This window comes from Oncorhynchus masou, unplaced genomic scaffold, assembly GCF_036934945.1.
Source record: "Oncorhynchus masou masou isolate Uvic2021 unplaced genomic scaffold, UVic_Omas_1.1 unplaced_scaffold_536, whole genome shotgun sequence".
In the NCBI taxonomy this organism is placed as follows: Eukaryota; Metazoa; Chordata; class Actinopteri; order Salmoniformes; family Salmonidae; genus Oncorhynchus; species Oncorhynchus masou.
Window position 1 is genome coordinate 103,489 of NW_027011770.1, and position 24,098 is coordinate 127,586.

Sequence of the window (24,098 nt, forward strand, 5' to 3'; positions counted from 1 at the left end):
TACAGACAGACAGACAGACAGATCTGATCAGACAGACAGACAGACAGACAGACAGACAGACATTTTACATTTTACATTTAAGTCATTTGGCAGACGCTCTTATCCAGTGCGACTTACAAATTGGTGAATTCACCTTCTGTCATCCAGTGGAACAGCCACTTTACAATAGTGCATCTAAATCATTTAAGGGGGGGGGTGAGAAGGATTACTTTATCCTATCCTAGGTATTCCTTAAGAGGTGGGGTTTCAGGTGTCTCCGGAAGGTGGTGATTGACTCCGCTGTCCTGGCGTCGTGAGGGAGTTTGTTCCACCATTGGGGGGCCAGAGCAGCGGAGCAGTTTTGACTGGGCTGAGCGGGAACTGTACTTCCTCAGTGGTAGGAGGCGAGCAGGCCAGAGGTGGATGAACGCAGTGCCCTTGTTTGGGTGTAGGGCCTGATCAGAGCCTGGAGGTACTGCGGTGCCGTTCCCCTCACAGCTCCGTAGGCAAGCACCATGGTCTTGTAGCGGATCCTTCAACTGGAAGCCAGTGGAGAGAGCGGAGGAGCGGGGTGACGTGAGAGAACTTGGGAAGGTTGAACACCAGACGGGCTGCGGCGTTCTGGATGAGTTGAGGGGTTTTAATGGCACAGGCAGGAGCCCAGCCAACAGCAGTTGCAGTAATCCAGACGGGAGATGACAAGTGCCGATTAGGACCTGCGACCTTCCTGTGTGAGGCAGTACTCTGCGGATGTTGTAGAGCATGAACCTACAGGAACGGGCCACCGCCTTGATGTTAGTTGAGAACGACAGGGTGTTGTCCAGGATCACGCCAAGGTTCTTAGCGCTCTGGGAGGAGGACACCAGTTGTCAACCGTGATGGCGAGATCATGGAACGGGCAGTCCTTCCCCGGGAGGAAGAGCAGCTCCGTCTTGCCGAGGTTCAGCTTGAGGTGGTGATCCGTCATCCACACTGATATGTCTGCCAGACATTATTCGCCACCTGGTCATCAGAAGGGAAAAGGAGAAGATTAATTGTGTCGTCTGCATAACAATGATAGGAGAGACCATGTGAGGTTATGACAGAGCCAAGTGACTTGGTGTATAGCGAGAATAGGAGAGGGCCTAGAACAGAGCCCTGGGGGACACCAGTGGTGAGAGCGCGTGGTGAGGGAGACAGATTCTCGCCACGCCACCTGGTAGGAGCGACCTGTCAGGTAGGACGCAATCCAGCGTGGGCCGCGCCGGGAGATGCCCAACTCGGAGAGGGTGGAGAGGAGAATCTGATGGTTCACAGTATCGAAGGCAGCCGATAGGTCTAGAAGGATGAGAGCAGAGGAGAGAGATTAGCTTTAGCAGTGCCAACGCCTCCGTGATACAGAGAAGAGCAGTCTCAGTTGAATGACTAGTCTTGAAACCTGACTGATTTGGATCAAGAAGGTCATTCTGAGAGAGATAGCGGGAGAGCTGGCCCCGGCACGTTCAAGAGTTTTGGAGAGAAAAGAAGAAGGGATACTGGTCTGTAGTTGTTGACATCGGAGGGATCGAGTGTAGGTTTTTCAGAAGGGGTGCCTCTCGCTCTCTTGAAGACGGAAGGGACGTAGCCAGCGGTCAGGGATGAGTTGATGGCGGTGAGTAAGGAGAAGGTCTCCGGAAATGGTCTGGAGAAGAGAGGAGGGGATAGGGTCAAAGCGGGCAGGTTGTTGGGCCCGGACGTCACAAGAAGCGAGATTTCATCTGGGAGAGAGGAGAAGAGGTCAGAGCACAGGGTAGGGCAGTGTGAGCAGAACCAGCGGTGTCGTTTGACTTAGCAAAAACGAGGATCGGATGTCGTCGACCTTCTTTTCAAAATGGTTAACGAAGTCATCTGCAGAGAGGGAGGAGGGGGGAGGAGGGATTCAGGAGGACCCAGGTGGCAAAGAGCTTCCTAGGGTTAGAGGCAGATGCTTGGAATTTAGAGTGTTAGAAAGTGGCTTTAGCAGCAGAGACAGAGGAGGAAAATGTAGAGAGGAGGGAGTGAAGGATGCCAGGTCTGCAGGGTGCGAGTTTTCTTCCATTTCCGCTCGGCTTCAGCCCTGTTCTGTGAGCTCGCAAAGTCGTCGAGCCACGGAGGCGGGGAGGGGAGGACCCAACCGGCCTGGAGGATAGGGGACATAGCTGTCAAAGGATGCAGAAAGGGAAGAGAGGAGGGTTGAGGAGGCAGAATCAGGAGATAGGTTGGAGAAGGTTTGAGCAGAGGGGAAGAGATGATAGGATGGAAGAGGGAGAGTAGCGGGGGAGAGAACGAAGGTTGGGGCCGCGATACCATCAGTAGGGGCAGTGTGGGGAAGTGTTGGATGACAGCGAGAGGGGAAAAGGATACAAGGTAGTGGTCACTTGGAGGGGAGTTGCAATGAGGTTAGTGGAAGAACAGCATCTAGTAAAGATGAGGTCGAGCGTATTGCCTGCCTTGTGAGTAGGGGTAAGGTGAGAGGGGTGAGGTCAACAGGAGAGGAGTGGAAAGAAGGAGGCAGAGAGGAATGAGTCAAGGTAGATTTAAAGTCGCCCAGGACTGTGAGAGGTGAGCCGTCCTCAGGAAAGGAGCTTATCAAGGCATCAAGCTCATTGATGACTCTCCGAGGAACCTGGAGGACGATAAATGATAAGGATGTTAAGCTTGAAAGGGCTGGTAACTGTGACAGCATGGAATTCAAAGGAGGCGATAGACAGATGGGTAAGGGGAGAAAGAGAATGACCACTTGGGAGAGATGAGGATCCCGGTGCCACCACCCCGCTGACCAGAAGCTCTCGGGGTGTACGTACCAGTAGGAGTAGCAGTGTTATCTGTGGTGATCCATGTTTCCGTCAGTGCCAGGAAGTCGAGGGACTGGAGGGAGGCATAGGCTGAGATGAACTCTGCCTTGTTGGCCTGGAGATCGGCAGTTCCAGAGGCTACCGGAGACCTGGAACTCCACGTGGGTCGTGCGCGCTGGGACCACCAGATTAGGGTGGCCGCGGCCACGGTGTAGCGTTTGTATGGTCTGTGCAGAGAGGAGAGAACAGGGATAGATAGACACATAGTTGACAGGCTACAGAAGAGGCTACGCTAATGCAAAGGAGATTGGAATGACAAGTGGACTACACGTCTCAAATGTTCAGAAAGTTAGCTACGTGGCAAGAATCTTATTGACTAAAATGATTGAAATGATACAGTACTGCTGGAGTAGGCTAGCTGGCAGTGGCTGCGTTGTTGACACTACACTAATCAAGTCGTTCCGTTGAGTGAATAGTTTCTACACTGCTGCTATTCGGGGGCTAGCTGGCTAGCTAGCAGTGTTGATTACGTTACGTTAAAGAACGACAATAGCTGGCTAGCTAACCTAGAAAATCGCTCTAGACTACACAATTGTCTATGATACAAAGACGGCTATGTAGCTAGCTAGCTACGATCAAACAAATCAAACCGTTGTGCTGTAATGAAGTGAAATGAAATGTGATACTACCTGTGGAGCAGCGGAATGTAGACCGAGGTTGTTGAAGTTCTATTCGGAACGTTGGCTAGCTGTTGGCTAGCTAGCTAGCAGTATCTCCTACGTTAAGGACGACAAAAAGCTGGCTAGCTAACCTCGGTAAATTAAGATAATCCTCCTAAGTCTACACACTCTAAACTACACAATTATCTTGGACGAAGACAACAGACAACTATGTAGCTAGGTAACACTACACTAATCAAGTCGTTCAGTTGAGTGTAATAGTTTCTACAGTGCTGGTAGACGGTGGACGTTAGCTAGCTGCTGGGCAGATAGCAGACAGACTACGTTCACGAAATACGATAATTACGCAATTATCTTTGATACAAAGACGGCTATGTAGCTAGCTAAGGAGAGATTGCTAAGATTAGACAAATCAAACCGTTGTACTATAATGAAATGTAATGAAAAGTTATACTACCTGCGGACTGAAGTGTAGATGCGACCGCTCGCTCCAGACAGACAGACAGACAGATCTGATCAGACAGACAGACAGACAGACAGACAGACAGACAGACAGACAGACAGACAGATCTGTTCAGACAGATCTGATCAGACAGACAGACAGATCTGTTCAGACAGATCTGATCAGACAGACAGACAGATCTGATCAGACAGATCTGATCAGACAGACAGACAGACAGACAGACAGACAGGTAGGTTGGGGGTGTAGACTCCAACTCAGGCCCTCATGTTCCACCGTCCTACTGGTTTTTACTTTCTCCATAACACTTCGGTTCTGATAGCTCCTGACACTACGGTTCTGATAGCTGCTGACACTACGGTTCTGATAGCTGCTGACACTACGGTTCTGATAGCTGCTGACACTACGGTTCTGATAGCTCCTGACACTACGGTTCTGATAGCTCCTGACACTACGGTTCTGATAGCTGCTGACACTACGGTTCTGATAGCTGCTGACACTCTGGTTCTGATAGCTCCTGACACTCTGGTTCTGATAGCTCCTGACACTACGGTTCTGATATGACACTACGGTTCTGATAGCTCCTGACACTCTGGTTCTGATAGCTCCTGACACTACGGTTCTGATATGACACTACGGTTCTGATAGCTCCTGACACTACGGTTCTGATAGCTCCTGACACTACGGTTCTGATAGCTCCTGACACTACGGTTCTGATAGCTCCTGACACTACGGTTCTGATAGCTGCTGACACTACGGTTCTGATAGCTCCGGACACTACGGTTCTGATAGCTCCAGACACTACGGTTCTGATAGCTCCTGACACTACGGTTCTGATAGCTGCTGACACTACGGTTCTGATAGCTGCTGACACTACGTTTCTGATAACTCCTGACACTCTGGTTCTGATAGCTGCTGACACTACGGTTCTGATATGACACTACGGTTCTGATATGACACTACGGTTCTGATAGCTCCTGACACTACGGTTCTTATAGCTGCTGACACTACGGTTCTGATAGCTCCTGACACTACGGTTCTGATAGCTCCTGACACTACGGTTCTGATATGACACTACGGTTCTGATAGCTCCTGACACTACGGTTCTGATAGCTCCAGACACTACGGTTCTGATAGCCCCTGACACTACGGTTATGATAGCTCCTGACACTACGGTTCTGATAGCTCCTGACACTACGGTTCTGATAGCTGCTGACACTACGGTTCTGATAGCTCCTGACACTACGGTTCTGATATGACACTACGGTTCTGATAGCTCCGGACACCCGGTTCTGATAGCTCCTGACACTACGGTTCTGATAGCTCCTGACACTACGGTTCTGATAGCTCCTGACACTACGGTTCTGATATGACACTACGGTTCTGATAGCTCCGGACACTTCGGTTCTGATAGCTCCTGACACTACGGTTCTGATAGCTCCTGACACTTCGGTTCTGATAGCTCCTGACACTACGGTTCTGATATGACACTACGGTTCTGATAGCTCCTGACACTATGGTTCTGATAGATCCTGACACTACGGTTCTGATAGCTCCTGACACTACAGTTCTGATAGCTCCTGACACTACGGTTCTGATAGCTCCTGACACTACGGTTCTGATAGCTGCTGACACTACGGTTCTGATATGACACTACGGTTCTGATAGCTGCTGACACTATGGTTCTGACAGCTCCTGACACTACGGTTCTGATAGCTCCTGACACTACGGTTCTGATAGCTCCTGACACTCACGGTTCTGATAGCTCCAGACACTACGGTTCTGATAGCTCCTGACACTACGGTTCTGATAGCTCCTGACAACGGTTCTGATAGCTCCTGACACTACGGTTCTGATAGCTCCAGACAGCCGGTTCTGATAGCTCCTGACGCCCGGTTCTGATAGCTCCAGACACTACGGTTCTGATAGCTCCTGACACTACGGTTCTGATAGCTCCTGACACTCACGGTTCTGATAGCTCCAGACGCCCGGTTCTGATAGCTCCTGACACTTCGGTTCTGATAGCTCCTGACACTTCGGTTCTGATAGCTCCAGACACTACGGTTCTGATAGCTCCTGACACTACGGTCCTGATATGACACTACGGTTCTGATAGCTCCTGACACTACGGTTCTGATAGCTCCTGACACTACGGTTCTGATAGCTCCAGACACTTCGGTTCTGATAGCTCCTGACACTTCGGTTCTGATAGCTCCTGACACTTCGGTTCTGATAGCTCCAGACACTACGGTTCTGATAGCTGCTGACACTACGGTTCTGATAGCTCCTGACACTCTGGTTCTGATAGCTCCTGACACTACGGTTCTGATATGACACTACGGTTCTGATAGCTGCTGACACTACGGTTCTGATAGCTCCTGACACTACGGTTCTGATAGCTCCTGACACTACGGTTCTGATAGCTCCTGACACTACGGTTCTGATAGCTCCTGACACCACGGTTCTGATAGCTCCAGACACTACGGTTCTGATAGCTCCTGACACTACGGTTCTGATAGCTCCTGACACTACGGTTCTGATAGCTCCAGACACTACGGTTCTGATAGCTCCAGACACTACGGTTCTGATAGCTCCTGACACTACGGTTCTGATAGCTCCTGACACTACGGTTCTGATAGCTCCTGACACCACGGTTCTGATAGCTCCGGACACTTCGGTTCTGATAGCTCCGGACACTACGGTTCTGATAGCTCCTGACACTACGGTTCTGATAGCTCCTGACACTACGGTTCTGACAGCTCCTGGCACTACGGTTCTGACAGCTCCTGACACTACGGTTCTGATAGCTGCTGACACTACGGTTCTGATAGCTCCTGACTACGGTTCTGATAGCTCCTGACACTACGGTTCTGATAGATCCTGACACTACGGTTCTGATAGCTCCTGACACTACGGTTCTGATAGCTCCTGACACTACGGTTCTGATAGCTCCTGACACTACGGTTCTGATATGACACTACGGTTCTGATAGCTCCTGACACTACGGTTCTGATAGCTCCTGACACTACGGTTCTGATAGCTCCTGACACTACGGTTCTGATAACTCCTGACACTACGGTTCTGATAGCTCCTGACACTACGGTTCTGATAGCTCCTGACACTACGGTTCTGATAGCTCCTGACACTACGGTTCTGATAGCTCCTGACACTACGGTTCTGGTATGACACTGCAGTTCTGATAGCTGCTGACACTACGGTTCTGATAGCGTGAAGAGTGCTGAAGAGCTTACTGTTTTGGCCTGAGTCTCTGTCTCTGATGTCATATCCTGTGTGTTGCAGGAAGGAGGTGCGTTCCCTAGGGTTGACAGTCCTGGTGGACTCTCGGCGGTGCTCCCCTGTCCCCGCTCTGTTCAACGCCTTCAACATACTTCAGGTAAGACACGGTCAAACAGTAAACCTCTCTGGATCAGAGAGTCTGTTAAATGACTCTCTACTGTAAGTCTCTCTGGATCAGAGAGTCTGTTAAATGACTCTCTACTGTAAATCTCTCTGGATCAGAGAGTCTGTTAAATGACTCTCTACTGTAAGTCTCTCTGGATCAGAGAGTCTGTTAAATGACTCTCTACTGTAAGTCTCTCTGGATCAGAGAGTCTGTTAAATGACTCTCTACTGTAAGTCTCTCTGGATCAGAGTCTGTTAAATGACTCTCTACTGTAAATCTCTCTGGATCAGAGTCTGTTAAATGACTCACTACTGTACGTCTCTCTGGATCAGAGAGTCTGTTAAATGACTCTACTGTACGTCTCTCTGGATCAGAGAGTCTGTTAAATGACTCTACTGTAAGTCTCTCTGGATCAGAGAGTCTGTTAAATGACTCTCTACTGTAAGTCTCTCTGGATCAGAGAGTCTGTTAAATGACTCTCTACTGTAAGTCTCTCTGGATCAGAGAGTCTGTTAAATGACTCTCTACTGTAAGTCTCTCTGGATCAGAGAGTCTGTTAAATGACTCTCTACTGTAAGACTCTCTGGATCAGAGTCTGTTAAATGACTCACTACTGTAAATCTCTCTGGATCAGAGAGTCTGTTAAATGACTCTACTGTAAGTCTCTCTGGATCAGAGAGTCTGTTAAATGACTCTCTACTGTAAATCTCTCTGGATCAGAGACTCTGTTAAATGACTCTCTACTCTAAGTCTCTATGGATCAGAGAGTCTGTTAAATGACTCTCTACTGTAAATCTCTCTGGATCAGAGTCTGTTAAATGACTCTCTACTGTAAGTCTCTCTGGATCAGAGAGTCTGTTAAATGACTCTCTACTGTAAGTCTCTCTGGATCAGAGTCTGTTAAATGACTCTCTACTGTAAGTCTCTCTGGATCAGAGAGTCTGTTAAATGACTCTCTACTGTAAATGTCTCTGGATCAGAGAGTCTGTTAAATGACTCTCTACTGTAAGTCTCTCTGGATCAGAGTCTGTTAAATGACTCACTACTGTAAATCTCTCTGGATCAGAGAGTCTGTTAAATGACTCTACTGTAAGTCTCTCTGGATCAGAGAGTCTGTTAAATGACTCTCTACTGTAAATCTCTCTGGATCAGAGAGTCTGTTAAATGACTCTCTACTCTAAGTCTCTATGGATCAGAGAGTCTGTTAAATGACTCTCTACTGTAAATCTCTCTGGATCAGAGTCTGTTAAACGACTCTCTACTGTAAGTCTCTCTGGATCAGAGAGTCTGTTAAATGACTCTCTACTGTAAGTCTCTCTGGATCAGAGTCTGTTAAATGACTCTCTACTGTAAGTCTCTCTGGATCAGAGAGTCTGTTAAATGACTCTCTACTGTAAGTCTCTGGATCAGAGAGTCTGTTAAATGACTCTCTACTGTAAGTCTCTGGATCAGAGTCTGTTAAATGACTCTCTACTGTAAATCTCTCTGGATCAGAGTCTGTTAAATGACTCACTACTGTACGTCTCTCTGGATCAGAGAGTCTGTTAAATGACTCTACTGTACGTCTCTGGATCAGAGAGTCTGTTAAATGACTCTACTGTAAGTCTCTCTGGATCAGAGAGTCTGTTAAATGACTCTCTACTGTAAGTCTCTCTGGATCAGAGAGTCTGTTAAATGACTCTCTACTGTAAGTCTCTCTGGATCAGAGAGTCTGTTAAATGACTCTCTACTGTAAGTCTCTCTGGATCAGAGAGTCTGTTAAATGACTCTCTACTGTAAGACTCTCTGGATCAGAGTCTGTTAAATGACTCACTACTGTAAATCTCTCTGGATCAGAGAGTCTGTTAAATGACTCTACTGTAAGTCTCTCTGGATCAGAGAGTCTGTTAAATGACTCTCTACTGTAAATCTCTGGATCAGAGACTCTGTTAAATGACTCTCTACTCTAAGTCTCTATGGATCAGAGAGTCTGTTAAATGACTCTCTACTGTAAATCTCTCTGGATCAGAGTCTGTTAAATGACTCTCTACTGTAAGTCTCTGGATCAGAGAGTCTGTTAAATGACTCTCTACTGTAAGTCTCTCTGGATCAGAGTCTGTTAAATGACTCTCTACTGTAAGTCTCTCTGGATCAGAGAGTCTGTTAAATGACTCTCTACTGTAAATGTCTCTGGATCAGAGAGTCTGTTAAATGACTCTCTACTGTAAGTCTCTCTGGATCAGAGTCTGTTAAAAGACTCACTACTGTAAATCTCTCTGGATCAGAGAGTCTGTTAAATGACTCTACTGTAAGTCTCTGGATCAGAGAGTCTGTTAAATGACTCTCTACTGTAAATCTCTCTGGATCAGAGAGTCTGTTAAATGACTCTCTACTCTAAGTCTCTATGGATCAGAGAGTCTGTTAAATGACTCTCTACTGTAAATCTCTCTGGATCAGAGTCTGTTAAACGACTCTCTATTGTAAGTCTCTCTGGATCAGAGAGTCTGTTAAATGACTCTCTACTGTAAGTCTCTCTGGATCAGAGTCTGTTAAATGACTCTCTACTGTAAATCTCTCTGGATCAGAGAGTCTGTTAAATGACTCTCTACTGTAAGTCTCTCTGGATCAGAGAGTCTGTTAAATGACTCTCTACTGTAAGTCTCTCTGGATCAGAGTCTGTTAAATGACTCTCTACTGTAAATCTCTGGATCAGAGAGTCTGTTAAATGACTCTCTACTGTAAGTCTCTCTGGATCAGAGAGTCTGTTAAATGACTCTACTGTAAGTCTCTCTGGATCAGAGAGTCTGTTAAATGACTCTACTGTAAGTCTCTCTGGATCAGAGAGTCTGTTAAATGACTCTCTACTGTAAGTCTCTCTGGATCAGAGAGTCTGTTAAATGACTCTCTACTGTAAGTGTCTCTGGATCAGAGAGTCTGTTAAATGACTCTCTACTGTAAGTCTCTGGATCAGAGAGTCTGTTAAATGACTCTCTACTGTAAGTCTCTCTGGATCAGAGTCTGTTAAATGACTCTCTACTGTAAGTCTCTCTGGATCAGAGAGTCTGTTAAATGACTCTCTACTGTAAGTCTCTCTGGATCAGAGAGTCTGTTAAATGACTCTCTACTGTAAGTCTCTCTGGATCAGAGAGTCTGTTAAATGACTCTACTGTAAGTCTCTGGATCAGAGAGTCTGTTAAATGACTCTCTACTGTAAGTCTCTCTGGATCAGAGAGTCTGTTAAATGACTCTCTACTGTAAGTCTCTCTGGATCAGAGAGTCTGTTAAATGACTCTCTACTGTAAGTCTCTCTGGATCAGAGAGTCTGTTAAATGACTCTCTACTGTAAGTCTCTCTGGATCAGAGAGTCTGGTAAATGTAGAAACAGCTCGTTGTGGTCATGGAGTCTGTTAAATGACTCTCTACTGTAAGTCTCTCTGGATCAGAGAGTCTGGTAAATGTAGAAACAGCTCGTTGTTGTCATGGAGTCTGTTTGTAATCAGGATGCCTTTGTCCTCCAAACGTTCCACTTGGTGGTTGTCTAGTGGCCACCCTGCAGCCTCCACTCCGTCTCCATTTCAGTAGGAATAGACTGTGAGAGGACTTCATTACTGCCATGCAGTTCTGTGTATAATCACTCTGCTCTGTTCAAGTTGTCTCTTGAAGCTACGGTGGTGTCAGACACCGGGACACAACAACACTGTTAGCTTCAGTCATTTTCTCTACAATGTCATTTAGAGAACCTCTGAGTGCTCCGTCTGTCTGATGTTGTGAAGGTTCTAGAACATGGTGAGTGCTCTGTATGTCTGTCTGATGTTGTGAGAGTTCTAGAACATGGTGAGCGCTCCATCTGTCTGTCTGATGTTGTGAGGGTTCTAGAACATGGTGAGTGCTCCATCTGTCTGTCTGATGTTGTGAGAGTTCTAGAACATGGTGAGCGCTCCGTCTGTCTGTCTGATGTTGTGAGGGTTCTAGAACATGGTGAGTGCTCCATCTGTCTGATGTTGTGAGGGTTCTAGAACATGGTGAGTCCTCCATCTGTCTGTGATGTTGTGAGGGTTCTAGAACATGGTGAGTGCTCCATCTGTCTGTGATGTTGTGAGAGTTCTAGAACATGGTGAGCGCTCCATCTGTCTGTCTGATGTTGTGAGGGTTCTAGAACATGGTGAGTGCTCCATCTGTCTGTCTGATGTTGTGAGGGTTCTAGAACATGGTGAGTGCTCCATCTGTCTGTCTGATGTTGTGAGGGTTCTAGAACATGGTCATTGCTCCATCTGTCTGTGATGTTGTGAGGGTTCTAGAACACATGTGTCCTTCCCTCCATTCCAAGTGACTGCTAAAATTGACAGATGAGCAGGGTTATCACCCTCAGCCCTCAGCCACAGAGATCTGTCCCTTAATGAAGCCCCTCACCAGACCTCCTGGTCCCACAGGTGAATAGCCTCCACGGACCCCCCCCCTCTCTCCCCAACACACAATGTCTCCACATAGCATCATCGTTTTACTGGGTCTAAGGGCCTGACACCTCGACAGTGTCCCAAATGGCACCCTATTCCCTTCATAGTGCTCTACTTTAGACCAGTACTGGCCCTATCCTGGCCACAGTCTCTGGCTTTGATACATTGCTCACTAATTGATTTGACCACAATGGCTGCTTTGATGGTCACTGTGGACAATTTGATTCCTGTTTTCTCCTGTTTTCTCCTGTTTGTTCGATGGTGGACATGATTTGGTCTCCTGCCAATTTGGATTTCTGTCTGTAGTAAAGCCCTTTTGCGGGGAAAACTCATTCTGATTGGCTGGGCCTGGCTCCCCAGTGGGTGGACCCTGGCTCCCCAGTGAGTGGACCCTGGCTCCCCCAGTGAGTGGGCCCTGGCTCCCCAGTTGGTGGACCCTGGCTCCCCCAGTGAGTGGGCCCTGGCTCCCCCAGTGAGTGGGACCTGGCTCCCCCAGTGGGTGGGCCCTGGCTCCCCCAGTGAGTGGGACCTGGCTCCCCCAGTGGGTGGGCCCTGGCTCCCCCAGTGAGTGGACCCTGGCTCCCCAGTGGGTGGACCCTGGCTCCCCAGTGGGTGGACCCTGGCTCCCCAGTGGGTGGACCCTGGCTCCCCCAGTGAGTGGACCCTGGCTCCCCCAGTGAGTGGACCCTGGCTCCCCAGTGGGTGGACCCTGGCTCCCCCAGTGAGTGGACCCTGGCTCCCCCAGTGAGTGGACCCTGGCTCCCCCAGTGAGTGGACCCTGGCTCCCCAGTGGGTGGACCCTGGCTCCCCCAGTGAGTGGACCCTGGCTCCCCCAGTGAGTGGACCCTGGCTCCCCCAGTGAGTGGGCCCTGGCTCCCCCAGTGAGTGGGCCCTGGCTCCCCAGTGAGTGGGCCCTGGCTCCCCAGTGAGTGGGCCCTGGTTCCCCCAGTGAGTATGCCCTGGCTCCCCCACTGAGTGGGCCCTGGCTCCCCAGTGAGTGGGCCCTGGCTCCCCAGTGGGTGGACCCTGGCTCCCCAGTGAGTGGGCCCTGGCTCCCCCAGTGAGTGGGCCCTGGCTCCCCCAGTGAGTGGGCCCTGGCTCCCCCAGTGGGTGGACCCTGGCTCCCCAGTGGGTGGACCCTGGCTCCCCAGTGGGTGGACCCTGGCTCCCCAGTGGGTGGACCCTGGCTCCCCCAGTGGGTGGACCCTGCCTCCCCCCCAGTGAGTGGACCCTGGCTCCCCCAGTGAGTGGACCCTGGCTCCCCCAGTGAGTGGACCCTGCCTCCCCCCCCCCAGTGAGTGGACCCTGGCTCCCCCAGTGAGTGGGCCCTGGCTCCCCAGTGAGTGGGCCCTGGCTCCCCAGTGAGTGGGCCCTGGCTCCCCCAGTGAGTGTGCCCTGGCTCCCCCAGTGAGTGGGCCCTGGCAACCTCCCAGTGGGTGGACCCTGGCTCCCCCAGTGAGTGGACCCTGGCAACCTCCCAGTGGGTGGACCCTGGCTCCCCCAGTGAGTGGGCCCTGGCTCCCCAGTGAGTGGGCCCTGGCTCCCCAGTGAGTGGGCCCTGGCTCCCCAGTGAGTGGGCCCTGGCTCCCCAGTGAGTGGGCCCTGGCTCCCCAGTGAGTGGGCCCTGGCTCCCCAGTGAGTGGGCCCTGGCTCCCCCAGTGAGTGGGCCCTGGCTCCCCAGTGAGTGGACCCTGGCTCCCCCAGTGAGTGGACCCTGGCTCCCCCAGTGAGTGGACCCTGGCTCCCCCAGTGAGTGGGCCCTGGCTCCCCAGTGAGTGGGCCCTGGCTCCCCCAGTGAGTGGGCCCTGGCTCCCAGTGGGTGGACCCTGGCTCCCCCAGTGGGTGGACCCTGCCTCCCCCCCCCCCAGTGAGTGGACCCTGGCTCCCCCAGTGAGTGGGCCCTGGCTCCCCAGTGAGTGGGCCCTGGCTCCCCAGTGAGTGTGCCCTGGCTCCCCAGTGAGTGGACCCTGGCTCCCCAGTGGGTGGACCCTGCCCCCCCCCCCCAGTAAGTGGACCCTGGCTCCCCAGTGAGTGGGCCCTGGCTCCCCCAGTGAGTGGGCCCTGGCTCCCCCAGTGAGTGGGCCCTGGCTCCCCCAGTGAGTGGGCCCTGGCTCCCCCAGTGAGTGGGCCCTGGCTCCCCCAGTGGGTGGACCCTGGCTCCCCAGTGGGTGGACCCTGGCTCCCCAGTGGGTGGACCCTGGCTCCCCAGTGGGTGGACCCTGGCTCCCCAGTGGGTGGACCCTGGCTCCCCCAGTGGGTGGACCCTGGCTCCCCAGTGGGTGGACCCTGGCTCCCCCAGTGGGTGGACCCTGCCTCCCCCCCCAGTGAGTGGACCCTGGCTCCCCCAGTGAGTGGGCCCTGGCTCCCCAGTGAGTGGGCCCTGGCTCCCCAGTGAGTGTGCCCTGGCTCCCCCAGTGAGTGGACCCTGGCTCCCAGTGGGTGGACCCTGCCCCCCAGTAAGTGGACCCTGGCAACCTCCCAGTGGGTGGACCCTGGCTCCCCCAGTGAGTGGGCCCTGGCTCCACAGTGAGTGGGCCCTGGCTCCCCCAGTGAGTGGACCCTGGCTCCCCCAGTGAGTGGGCCCTGGCTCCCCAGTGAGTGGGCCCTGGCTCCCCAGTGAGTGGGCCCTGGCTCCCCCAGTGAGTGGGCCCTGGCTCCCCCAGTGAGTGGGCCCTGGCTCCCCAGTGAGTGGGCCCTGGCTCCCCCAGTGAGTGGGCCCTGGCTCCCCCAGTGAGTGGACCTATGGCCTCTAAGGCCCTGCGCCCCTGCCCAGTTATGTGAAATCCATAGATTAGGGCCTAATGAATTGAATTCAATTGACTTCAAATCTAATCAAATGTTCTTTGTCACATGCGCCAAATACAACAGGTGTAGTAGACCTTCCAGTGAAATGCTTAATTACAAGCCCTTAACCAACAATGCAATTTTAAGAAAAATAAGTGTTGGAAGTATTTACTAAAATAAACTGAAGTAAAAAACAAAAACAAAAAACCCATTTAAATAGAAAAATAACCAATAATTAAAGAGCAGCAGTAAAATAGCAATGTGGAGGCTATATACAGGGTATTACGGTACAGAGTCAATGTGGAGGTTATATACAGGGTATTACGGTACAGGGTCAATGTGGAGGCTATATACAGGGTATTACGGTACAGGGTCAATGTGGAGGCTATATACAGGGGGTACCGGTACAGAGTCAATGTGGAGGCTATATACAGGGGGTACAGGTACAGAGTCAATGTTGAGGCTATATACAGTGGGTACCGGTACAGAGTCAATGTGGAGGCTATATACAGGGTATTACGGTACCGAGTCAATGTGGAGGCTATATACAGGGTATTACGGTACAGAGTCAATGTGGAGGCTATATACAGGGGGTAACGGTACAGAGTCAATGTGGAGGCTATATACAGGGTATTACGGTACAGAGTCTATATACAGGGTATTACGGTACAGAGTCAATGTGGAGGCTATATACAGGGGGTACCGGTACAGAGTCAATGTGGAGGCTATATACAGGGGGTACCGGTACAGAGTCAGTGTGGAGACTATATACAGGGTATTACGGTACAGAGTCAATGTGGAGGCTATATACAGGGTATTATGTTACAGAGTCAATGTGGAGGCTATATAAAGGGTATTACGGTACAGAGTCAATGTGGAGGTTATATACAGGGTGTTACGGTACAGGGTCAATGTGGAGGCTATATACAGGGTATTACGGTACAGGGTCAATGTGGAGGCTATATACAGGGGGTACCGGTACAGAGTCAATGTGGAGGCTATATACAGGGGGTACAGGTACAGAGTCAATGTTGAGGCTATATACAGGGGGTACCGGTACAGAGTCAATGTGGAGGCTATATACAGGGTATTACGTTACCGAGTCAATGTGGAGGCTATATACAGGGTATTACGGTACAGAGTCAATGTGGAGGCTATATACAGGGGGTAACGGTACAGAGTCAATGTGGAGGCTATATACAGAGTGTTACGGTACAGAGTCAATGTGGAGGCTATATACAGGGTGTTACGGTACAGAGTCAGTGTGGAGACTATATACAGGGTGTTACGGTACAGAGTCAATGTGGAGGCTATATACAGGGTATTACGGTACAGAGTCTATATACAGGGTATTACGGTACAGAGTCAATGTGGAGGCTATATACAGGGGGTACCGGTACAGAGTCAATGTGGAGGCTATATACAGGGGGGGTACCGGGTACAGAGTCAGTGTGGAGACTATATACAGGGTATTACGGTACAGAGTCAATGTGGAGGCTATATACAGGGTATTATGGTACAGAGTCAATGTGGAGGCTATATACAGGGGGTACCGGTACAGAGTCAATGTGGAGGCTATATACAGGGTATTACGGTACAGAGTCAATGTGGAGGCTATATACAGGGTGTTACGGTACAGAGTCAATGTGGAGGCTATATACAGGGTGTTACGGTACAGAGTCAATGTGGAGGCTATATACAGGGTGTTACGGTACAGAGTTAATGTGGAGGCTATATACAGGGTGTTATGGTACAGAGTCAATGTGGAGGCTATATACAGGGGGTACCGGTACAGAGTCAATGTGGAGGCTATATACAGGGGGTACCGGTACAGAGTCAATGTAGAGGCTATATACAGGGTGTTACGGTACAGAGTCAATGTGGAGGCTATATACAGGGGGTACTGGTACAGAGTCAATGTGGAGGCTATATACAGGGGGTACTGGTACAGAGTCAATGTGGAGGCTATATACAGGGGGTACTGGTACAGAGTCAATGTGGAGGCTATATACAGGGGGTACCAGTACAGAGTCAGTGTGGAGACTATATACAGGGTATTACGGTACAGAGTCAATGTGGAGGCTATATACAGGGGGTACCGGTACAGAGTCAATGTGGAGGCTATATACAGGGTATTACGGTACAGAGTCTATATACAGGGTATTACGGTACAGAGTCAATGTGGAGGCTATATACAGGGGGTACCGGTACAGAGTCAATGTGGAGGCTATATACAGGGGGTACCGGTACAGAGTCAGTGTGGAGACTATATACAGGGTATTACGGTACAGAGTCAATGTGGAGGCTATATACAGGGTATTATGTTACAGAGTCAATGTGGAGGCTATATAAAGGGTATTACGGTACAGAGTCAATGTGGAGGTTATATACAGGGTGTTACGGTACAGGGTCAATGTGGAGGCTATATACAGGGTATTACGGTACAGGGTCAATGTGGAGGCTATATACAGGGGTACCGGTACAGAGTCAATGTGGAGGCTATATACAGGGGGTACAGGTACAGAGTCAATGTTGAGGCTATATACAGGGGTACCGGTACAGAGTCAATGTGGAGGCTATATACAGGGTATTACGTTACCGAGTCAATGTGGAGGCTATATACAGGGTATTACGGTACAGAGTCAATGTGGAGGCTATATACAGGGGGTAACGGTACAGAGTCAATGTGGAGGCTATATACAGAGTGTTACGGTACAGAGTCAATGTGGAGGCTATATACAGGGTGTTACGGTACAGAGTCAGTGTGGAGACTATATACAGGGTGTTACGGTACAGAGTCAATGTGGAGGCTATATACAGGGTATTACGGTACAGAGTCTATATACAGGGTATTACGGTACAGAGTCAATGTGGAGGCTATATACAGGGGGTACCGGTACAGAGTCAATGTGGAGGCTATATACAGGGGGTACCGGTACAGAGTCAGTGTGGAGACTATATACAGGGTATTACGGTACAGAGTCAATGTGGAGGCTATATACAGGGTATTATGGTACAGAGTCAATGTGGAGGCTATATACAGGGGGTACCGGTACAGAGTCAATGTGGAGGCTATATACAGGGTATTACGGTACAGAGTCAATGTGGAGGCTATATACAGGGTGTTACGGTACAGAGTCAATGTGGAGGCTATATACAGGGTGTTACGGTACAGAGTCAATGTGGAGGCTATATACAGGGTGTTACGGTACAGAGTTAATGTGGAGGCTATATACAGGGTGTTATGGTACAGAGTCAATGTGGAGGCTATATACAGGGGGTACCGGTACAGAGTCAATGTGGAGGCTATATACAGGGGGTACCGGTACAGAGTCAATGTAGAGGCTATATACAGGGTGTTACGGTACAGAGTCAATGTGGAGGCTATATACAGGGGTACTGGTACAGAGTCAATGTGGAGGCTATATACAGGGGTACTGGTACAGAGTCAATGTGGAGGCTATATACAGGGGTACTGGTACAGAGTCAATGTGGAGGCTATATACAGGGGGTACCAGTACAGAGTCAGTGTGGAGACTATATACAGGGTATTACGGTACAGAGTCAATGTGGAGGCTATATACAGGGGGTACCGGTACAGAGTCAATGTGGAGGCTATATACAGGGGGTACTGGTACAGAGTCAATGTGGAGGCTATATACAGGGGGTACCGGTACAGAGTCAATGTGGAGGCTATATACAGGGTGTTACGGTACAGAGTCAATGTGGAGGCTATATACAGGGTGTACCGGTACAGAGTCAATGTGGAGGCTATATACAGGGTGTTACGGTACAGAGTCAATGTGGAGGCTATATACAGGGTGTTACGGTACAGAGTCAATGTGGAGGCTATATACAGGGGGTACCAGTACAGAGTCAATGTGGAGGCTATATACAGGGTGTACCGGTACAGAGTCAATGTGGAGGCTATATACAGGGTGTTACGGTACAGAGTCAATGTGGAGGCTATATACAGGGGGTACTGGTACAGAGTCAATGTGGAGGCTATATACAGGGTGTTACGGTACAGAGTCAATGTGGAGGCTATATACAGGGTGTTACGGTACAGAGTCAATGTGGAGGCTATATACAGGGTGTATGGTACAGAGTCAATGTGGAGGCTATATACAGGGGGTACCGGTACAGAGTCAATGTGGAGGCTATATACAAGGTATTACGGTCAGGTTAGACTAATTTCCTTATATGAACTGTCACTCAGTAAACACTTGAAATTGTTGCATGTTGCATCTATATTTTAGAAGAGTATATTTCACATATATATTAACCTTTAGGGCGGCGCACAATTGGCCCAGCATCGTCCGGGTTTGGCCGGGGTCGGCTGCCATTGTAAGAATTTGTTCTGAACTGACTTGCCTAGTTAAATAAAGGTTAAATAAATCATAAATAAAATAAATAAAGCTGACTCATATCTTACTGACACACGCACGCACGCACACACACACACACACACACACACACACACACACACACACACACACACACACACACATACACACACATACACACATTCTAGGTCAGTCTTTATCACCCAGCAGAGCAACTAGTCAGGGTTTATACTGTTTTCTCTGATTCCAGCTCAGTCTTTGTTATTAACACAGTCTAAACCTGTTATGTTGACAGGTCGGTAATCGATAACAACAGTATCCAGATCAGTGTTAGTTATGTTGACAGGGCGGTAATAGATAACAACAGTATCCAGATCTGTTGTTAGTTATGTTGACAGGTCGGTAATAGATAACAACAGTATCCAGATCAGTGTTAGTTATGTTGACAGGACGGTAATAGATAACAACAGTATCCAGATCAGTGTTAGTTATGTTGACAGGTCGGTAATCGATAACAACAGTATCCAGATCAGTGTTAGTTATGTTGACAGGGCGGTAATAGATAACAACAGTATCCAGATCTGTTGTTAGTTATGTTGACAGGTCGGTAATAGATAACAACAGTATCCAGATCAGTGTTAGTTATGTTGACAGGTCGGTAATAGATAACAACAGTATCCAGATCAGTGTTAGTTATGTTGACAGGTCGGTAATAGATAACAACAGTATCCAGATCAGTGTTAGTTATGTTGACAGGTCGGTAATAGATAACAACAGTATCCAGATCAGTGTTAGTTATGTTGACAGGTCGGTAATAGATAACAACAGTATCCAGATCAGTGTTAGTTATGTTGACAGGGTGGTAATCGATAACAACAGTATCCAGATCAGTGTTAGTTATGTTGACAGGGTGGTAATCGATAACAACAGTATCCAGATCAGTGTTAGTTATGTTGACAGGGCGGTAATAGATAACAACAGTATCCAGATCAGTGTTAGTTATGTTGACAGGGCGGTAATAGATAACAACAGTTTTCAGATCAGTGTTAGTTATGTTGACAGGGCGGTAATAGATAACAACAGTTTTCAGATCAGTGTTAGTTATGTTGACAGGTCGGTAATAGATAACAACAGTATCCAGATCAGAGGAAGGAGGGGGTGGAGGGGGTTAATGTAGCAATCTGCATTAAGGGGGAGAGGAATGAGGGGATGGAGGGGGTTAATGTAGCAATCTGCATTAAGGGGAGAGGAAGGAGGGGTGGAGGGGGTTAATGTAGCAATCTGCATTAAGGGGGAGAGGGTGGAGGGGGTGGAGGGGCTTAATGTAACAATCTGCATTTAGGGGTGGAAGGAGGGGTGGAGGGGGTTAATGTATCAATCTGCATTAAGGGGGAGAGGGTGGAGGGGGTTAATGTTGCAATCTGCATTTAGGGGAGAGGAAGGAGGGGGTGGAGGGGGTTAATGTAGCAATCTGCATTAAGGGGGTGGAAGGAGGGGTGGAGGGGGTTAATGTTGCAATCTGCATTTAGGGAGAGGAAGGAGGGGTGGAGGGTTAATGTAGCAATCTGCATTAAGGGGGAGAGGGAGGGGGTGGTGGGGGTTCATGTTAGTCTGCGTGTTTAGGAGTTTGATTCTGCTGAGGTGATGTTTGCTCAGAACAAACAGTTAGTTTATCAAGGTTACGGATTCTATTCATGACCCCCTTCCTAAGGATTAGTGTGTGTGTGTGTGTGTGTGTGTGTGTGTGTGTGTGTGTGTGTGTGTGTGTGTGTGTGTGTGTGTGTGTGTGTGTATATGAAGCAGGCTGACCTCAGCCAGGTGGATTACAAGTCAGTCATTCAGTCAGTAAATAAAAAATAAAAACTTGTTTCACCTTTATTTAACCAGGTAGACCAGATCACCTGTATTTAACCAGGTAGGCAAGTTGAGAACTAGCTCTCATTTACAATTGCGACCTGGCCAGGATAAAGCAAAGCAGTTCGACACAAACAACAACACTGAGTTACACATGGAGTAAAACAAACATACAGTTAATAATACCGTAGAAACAAGTCTATATACGATGTGAGCAAATGAGGTGAGATAAGGGAGGTAAAGGCAAAAAAAGGCCATGGTGGCAAAGTAAATACAATATAGCAAGTAAAACACTGGAATGGTAGATTTGCAATGGAAGAATGTGCAAAGTAGAGATAGAAATAATGGGGTGCAAAGGAGCAAAATAAGTAAATAAATACAGTAGGGAAAGAGGTAGTTGTTTGGGCTAAATTATAGGTGGGCTATGTACAGGTGCAGTAATCTGTGAGCTGCTCTGACAGCTGGTGCTTAAAGTTGGTGAGGGAAATAGTTTCAGTGCTTTTTGTAGTTCGTTCCAGTCATTGGCAGCAGAGAACTGGAAGGGAGAGGCGGCCAAAGGAGGAATTGGCTTTGGGGGTGACCAGAGAGATATGCCAGCTGGAGCGCCTGCTACAGGTGGTTGCTGCTACGGTGACCAGTGAGCTGAGATAAGGGGGGACTTTACCTAGCAGGGTCTTGTAGATGACCTGGAGCCAGTGGGTTTGGCGACGAGTATGAAACGAGGGCCAGTCAACGAGAGCGTACAGGTCACAATGGTGGGTAGTATATGGGGCTTTGGTGACAAAACGGATGGCACTGTGATAAACTGCACCCAGTTTGCTGAGTAGAGTATCGGAAGCCATTTTGTGGATGACATCGCCGGGTCTTTGGTGACAAAATGGACGGCACTGTGATAGACTGCATCCAGTTTGCTGAGTAGAGTATCGGAAGCCATTTTGTAGATGACATCGCCAGGTCTTTGGTGACAAAATGGACGGCGACTGAAGAAGACTGACCTCCGGTGGTCTGCAGGGCCCGACGTCATAGCCTCGTCACCTGTGACCTTTGGGATGACATCGTAGTGTTTCTAATGACGTTGTGAGGATTTATGGGATGACATCATAGTGTTTCTAATGACGTTGTGAGGACTTTATGGGATGACATCATAGTGTTTTTAATGACGTTGTGAGGACTTTATGGGATGACATCGTAGTGTTTTTAATGACGTTATGAGGACTTTAATGGGATGACATCGTAGTGTTTTTAATGACGTTGTGAGGACTTTAATGGGATGACATCGTAGTGTTTTTAATGACGTTGTGAGGACTTTATGGGATGACATCGTAGCGTTTCTAATGACGTTGTGAGGACTTCATGGGATGACATCATAGTGTTTTTAATGACGTTATGAGGAGTTTAATGGGATGACATCATAGTGTTTCTAATGACGTTGTGAGGACTTTATGGGATGACATCGTAGTGTTTCTAATGACGTTGTGAGGACTTTATGGGATGACATCGTAGTGTTTTTAATGACGTTGTGAGGACTTTATGGGATGACATCGTAGTGTTTTTAATGACGTTGTGAGGACTTTATGGGATGACATCATAGTGTTTTTAATGACGTTATGAGGACTTTAATGGGATGACATCATAGTGTTTCTAATGACGTTGTGAGGACTTTATGGGATGACATCGTAGTGTTTCTAATGACGTTGTGAGGACTTTATGGGATGACATCGTAGTGTTTTTAATGACGTTGTGAGGACTTTATGGGATGACATCGTAGTGTTTTTAATGACGTTGTGAGGACTTTATGGGATGACATCGTAGTGTTTTTAATGACGTTGTGAGGACTTTAATGGGATGACATCGTAGTGTTTCTAATGACGTTGTGAGGACTTTATGGGATGACATCGTAGTGTTTCTAATGACGTTGTGAGGACTTTATGGGATGACATCGTAGTGTTTTTAATGACGTTGTGAGGACTTTATGGGATGACATCGTAGTGTTTTTAATGACGTTGTGAGGACTTTATGGGATGACATCGTAGTGTTTTTAATGACGTTGTGAGGACTTTATGGGATGACATCGTAGTGTTTTTAATGACGTTGTGAGGACTTTATGGGATGACATCGTAGTGTTTTTAATGACGTTGTGAGGACTTTATGGGATGACATCATAGTGTTTTTAATGACGTTGTGAGGACTTTATGGGATGACATCGTAGTGTTTTTAATGACGTTGTGAGGACTTTATGGGATGACATCGTAGTGTTTCTAATGACGTTGTGAGGACTTTATGGGATGACATCGTAGTGTTTTTAATGACGTTATGAGGACTTTAATGGGATGACATCATAGTGTTTCTAATGACGTTGTGAGGACTTTATGGGATGACATCGTAGTGTTTCTAATGACGTTGTGAGGACTTTATGGGATGACATCGTAGTGTTTTTAATGACGTTGTGAGGACTTTATGGGATGACATCGTAGTGTTTTTAATGACGTTGTGAGGACTTTATGGGATGACATCGTAGTGTTTTTAATGACGTTGTGAGGACTTTAATGGGATGACATCATAGTGTTTCTAATGACGTTGTGAGGACTTTATGGGATGACATCGTAGTGTTTTTAATGACGTTGTGAGGACTTTAATGGGATGACATCATAGTGTTTTTAATGACGTTGTGAGGACTTTATGGGATGACATCGTAGTGTTTTTAATGACGTTGTGAGGACTTTATGGGATGACATCATAGTGTTTTTAATGACGTTGTGAGGACTTTATGGGATGACATCGTAGTGTTTTTAATGACGTTGTGAGGACTTTATGGGATGACATCGTAGTGTTTCTAATGACGTTGTGAGGACTTTATGGGATGACATCGTAGTGTTTTTAATGACGTTGTGAGGACTTTATGGGATGACATCGTAGTGTTTTTAATGACGTTGTGAGGACTTTATGGGATGACATCATAGTGTTTTTAATGACGTTATGAGGACTTTAATGGGATGACATCATAGTGTTTCTAATGACGTTGTGAGGACTTTATGGGATGACAGCGTAGTGTTTCTAATGACGTTGTGAGGACTTTATGGGATGACATCGTAGTGTTTTTAATGACGTTGTGAGGACTTTATGGGATGACATCGTAGTGTTTTTAATGACGTTGTGAGGACTTTAATGGGATGACATCATAGTGTTTCTAATGACGTTGTGAGGACTTTATGGGATGACATCGTAGTGTTTTTAATGACGTTGTGAGGACTTTAATGGGATGACATCATAGTGTTTTTAATGACGTTGTGAGGACTTTATGGGATGACATCGTAGTGTTTTTAATGACGTTGTGAGGACTTTATGGGATGACATCGTAGTGTTTTTA

General features: G+C 48.2%; 1 protein-coding gene across 1 annotated transcript in view; it reads left to right on the forward strand.

Annotated features, from left to right (window-relative positions):
* Window positions 1-24,098, forward strand: part of LOC135535951 (pleckstrin homology domain-containing family G member 4B-like) — a 48,697-nt gene that overhangs the window by 1,249 nt on the left and 23,350 nt on the right. The window contains exon 3 of the mRNA XM_064962354.1: window positions 7,212-7,305. Within this exon, the coding sequence (XP_064818426.1) occupies window positions 7,212-7,305 (94 nt within the window). The remainder of the gene's footprint in view (window positions 1-7,211; window positions 7,306-24,098) is intronic.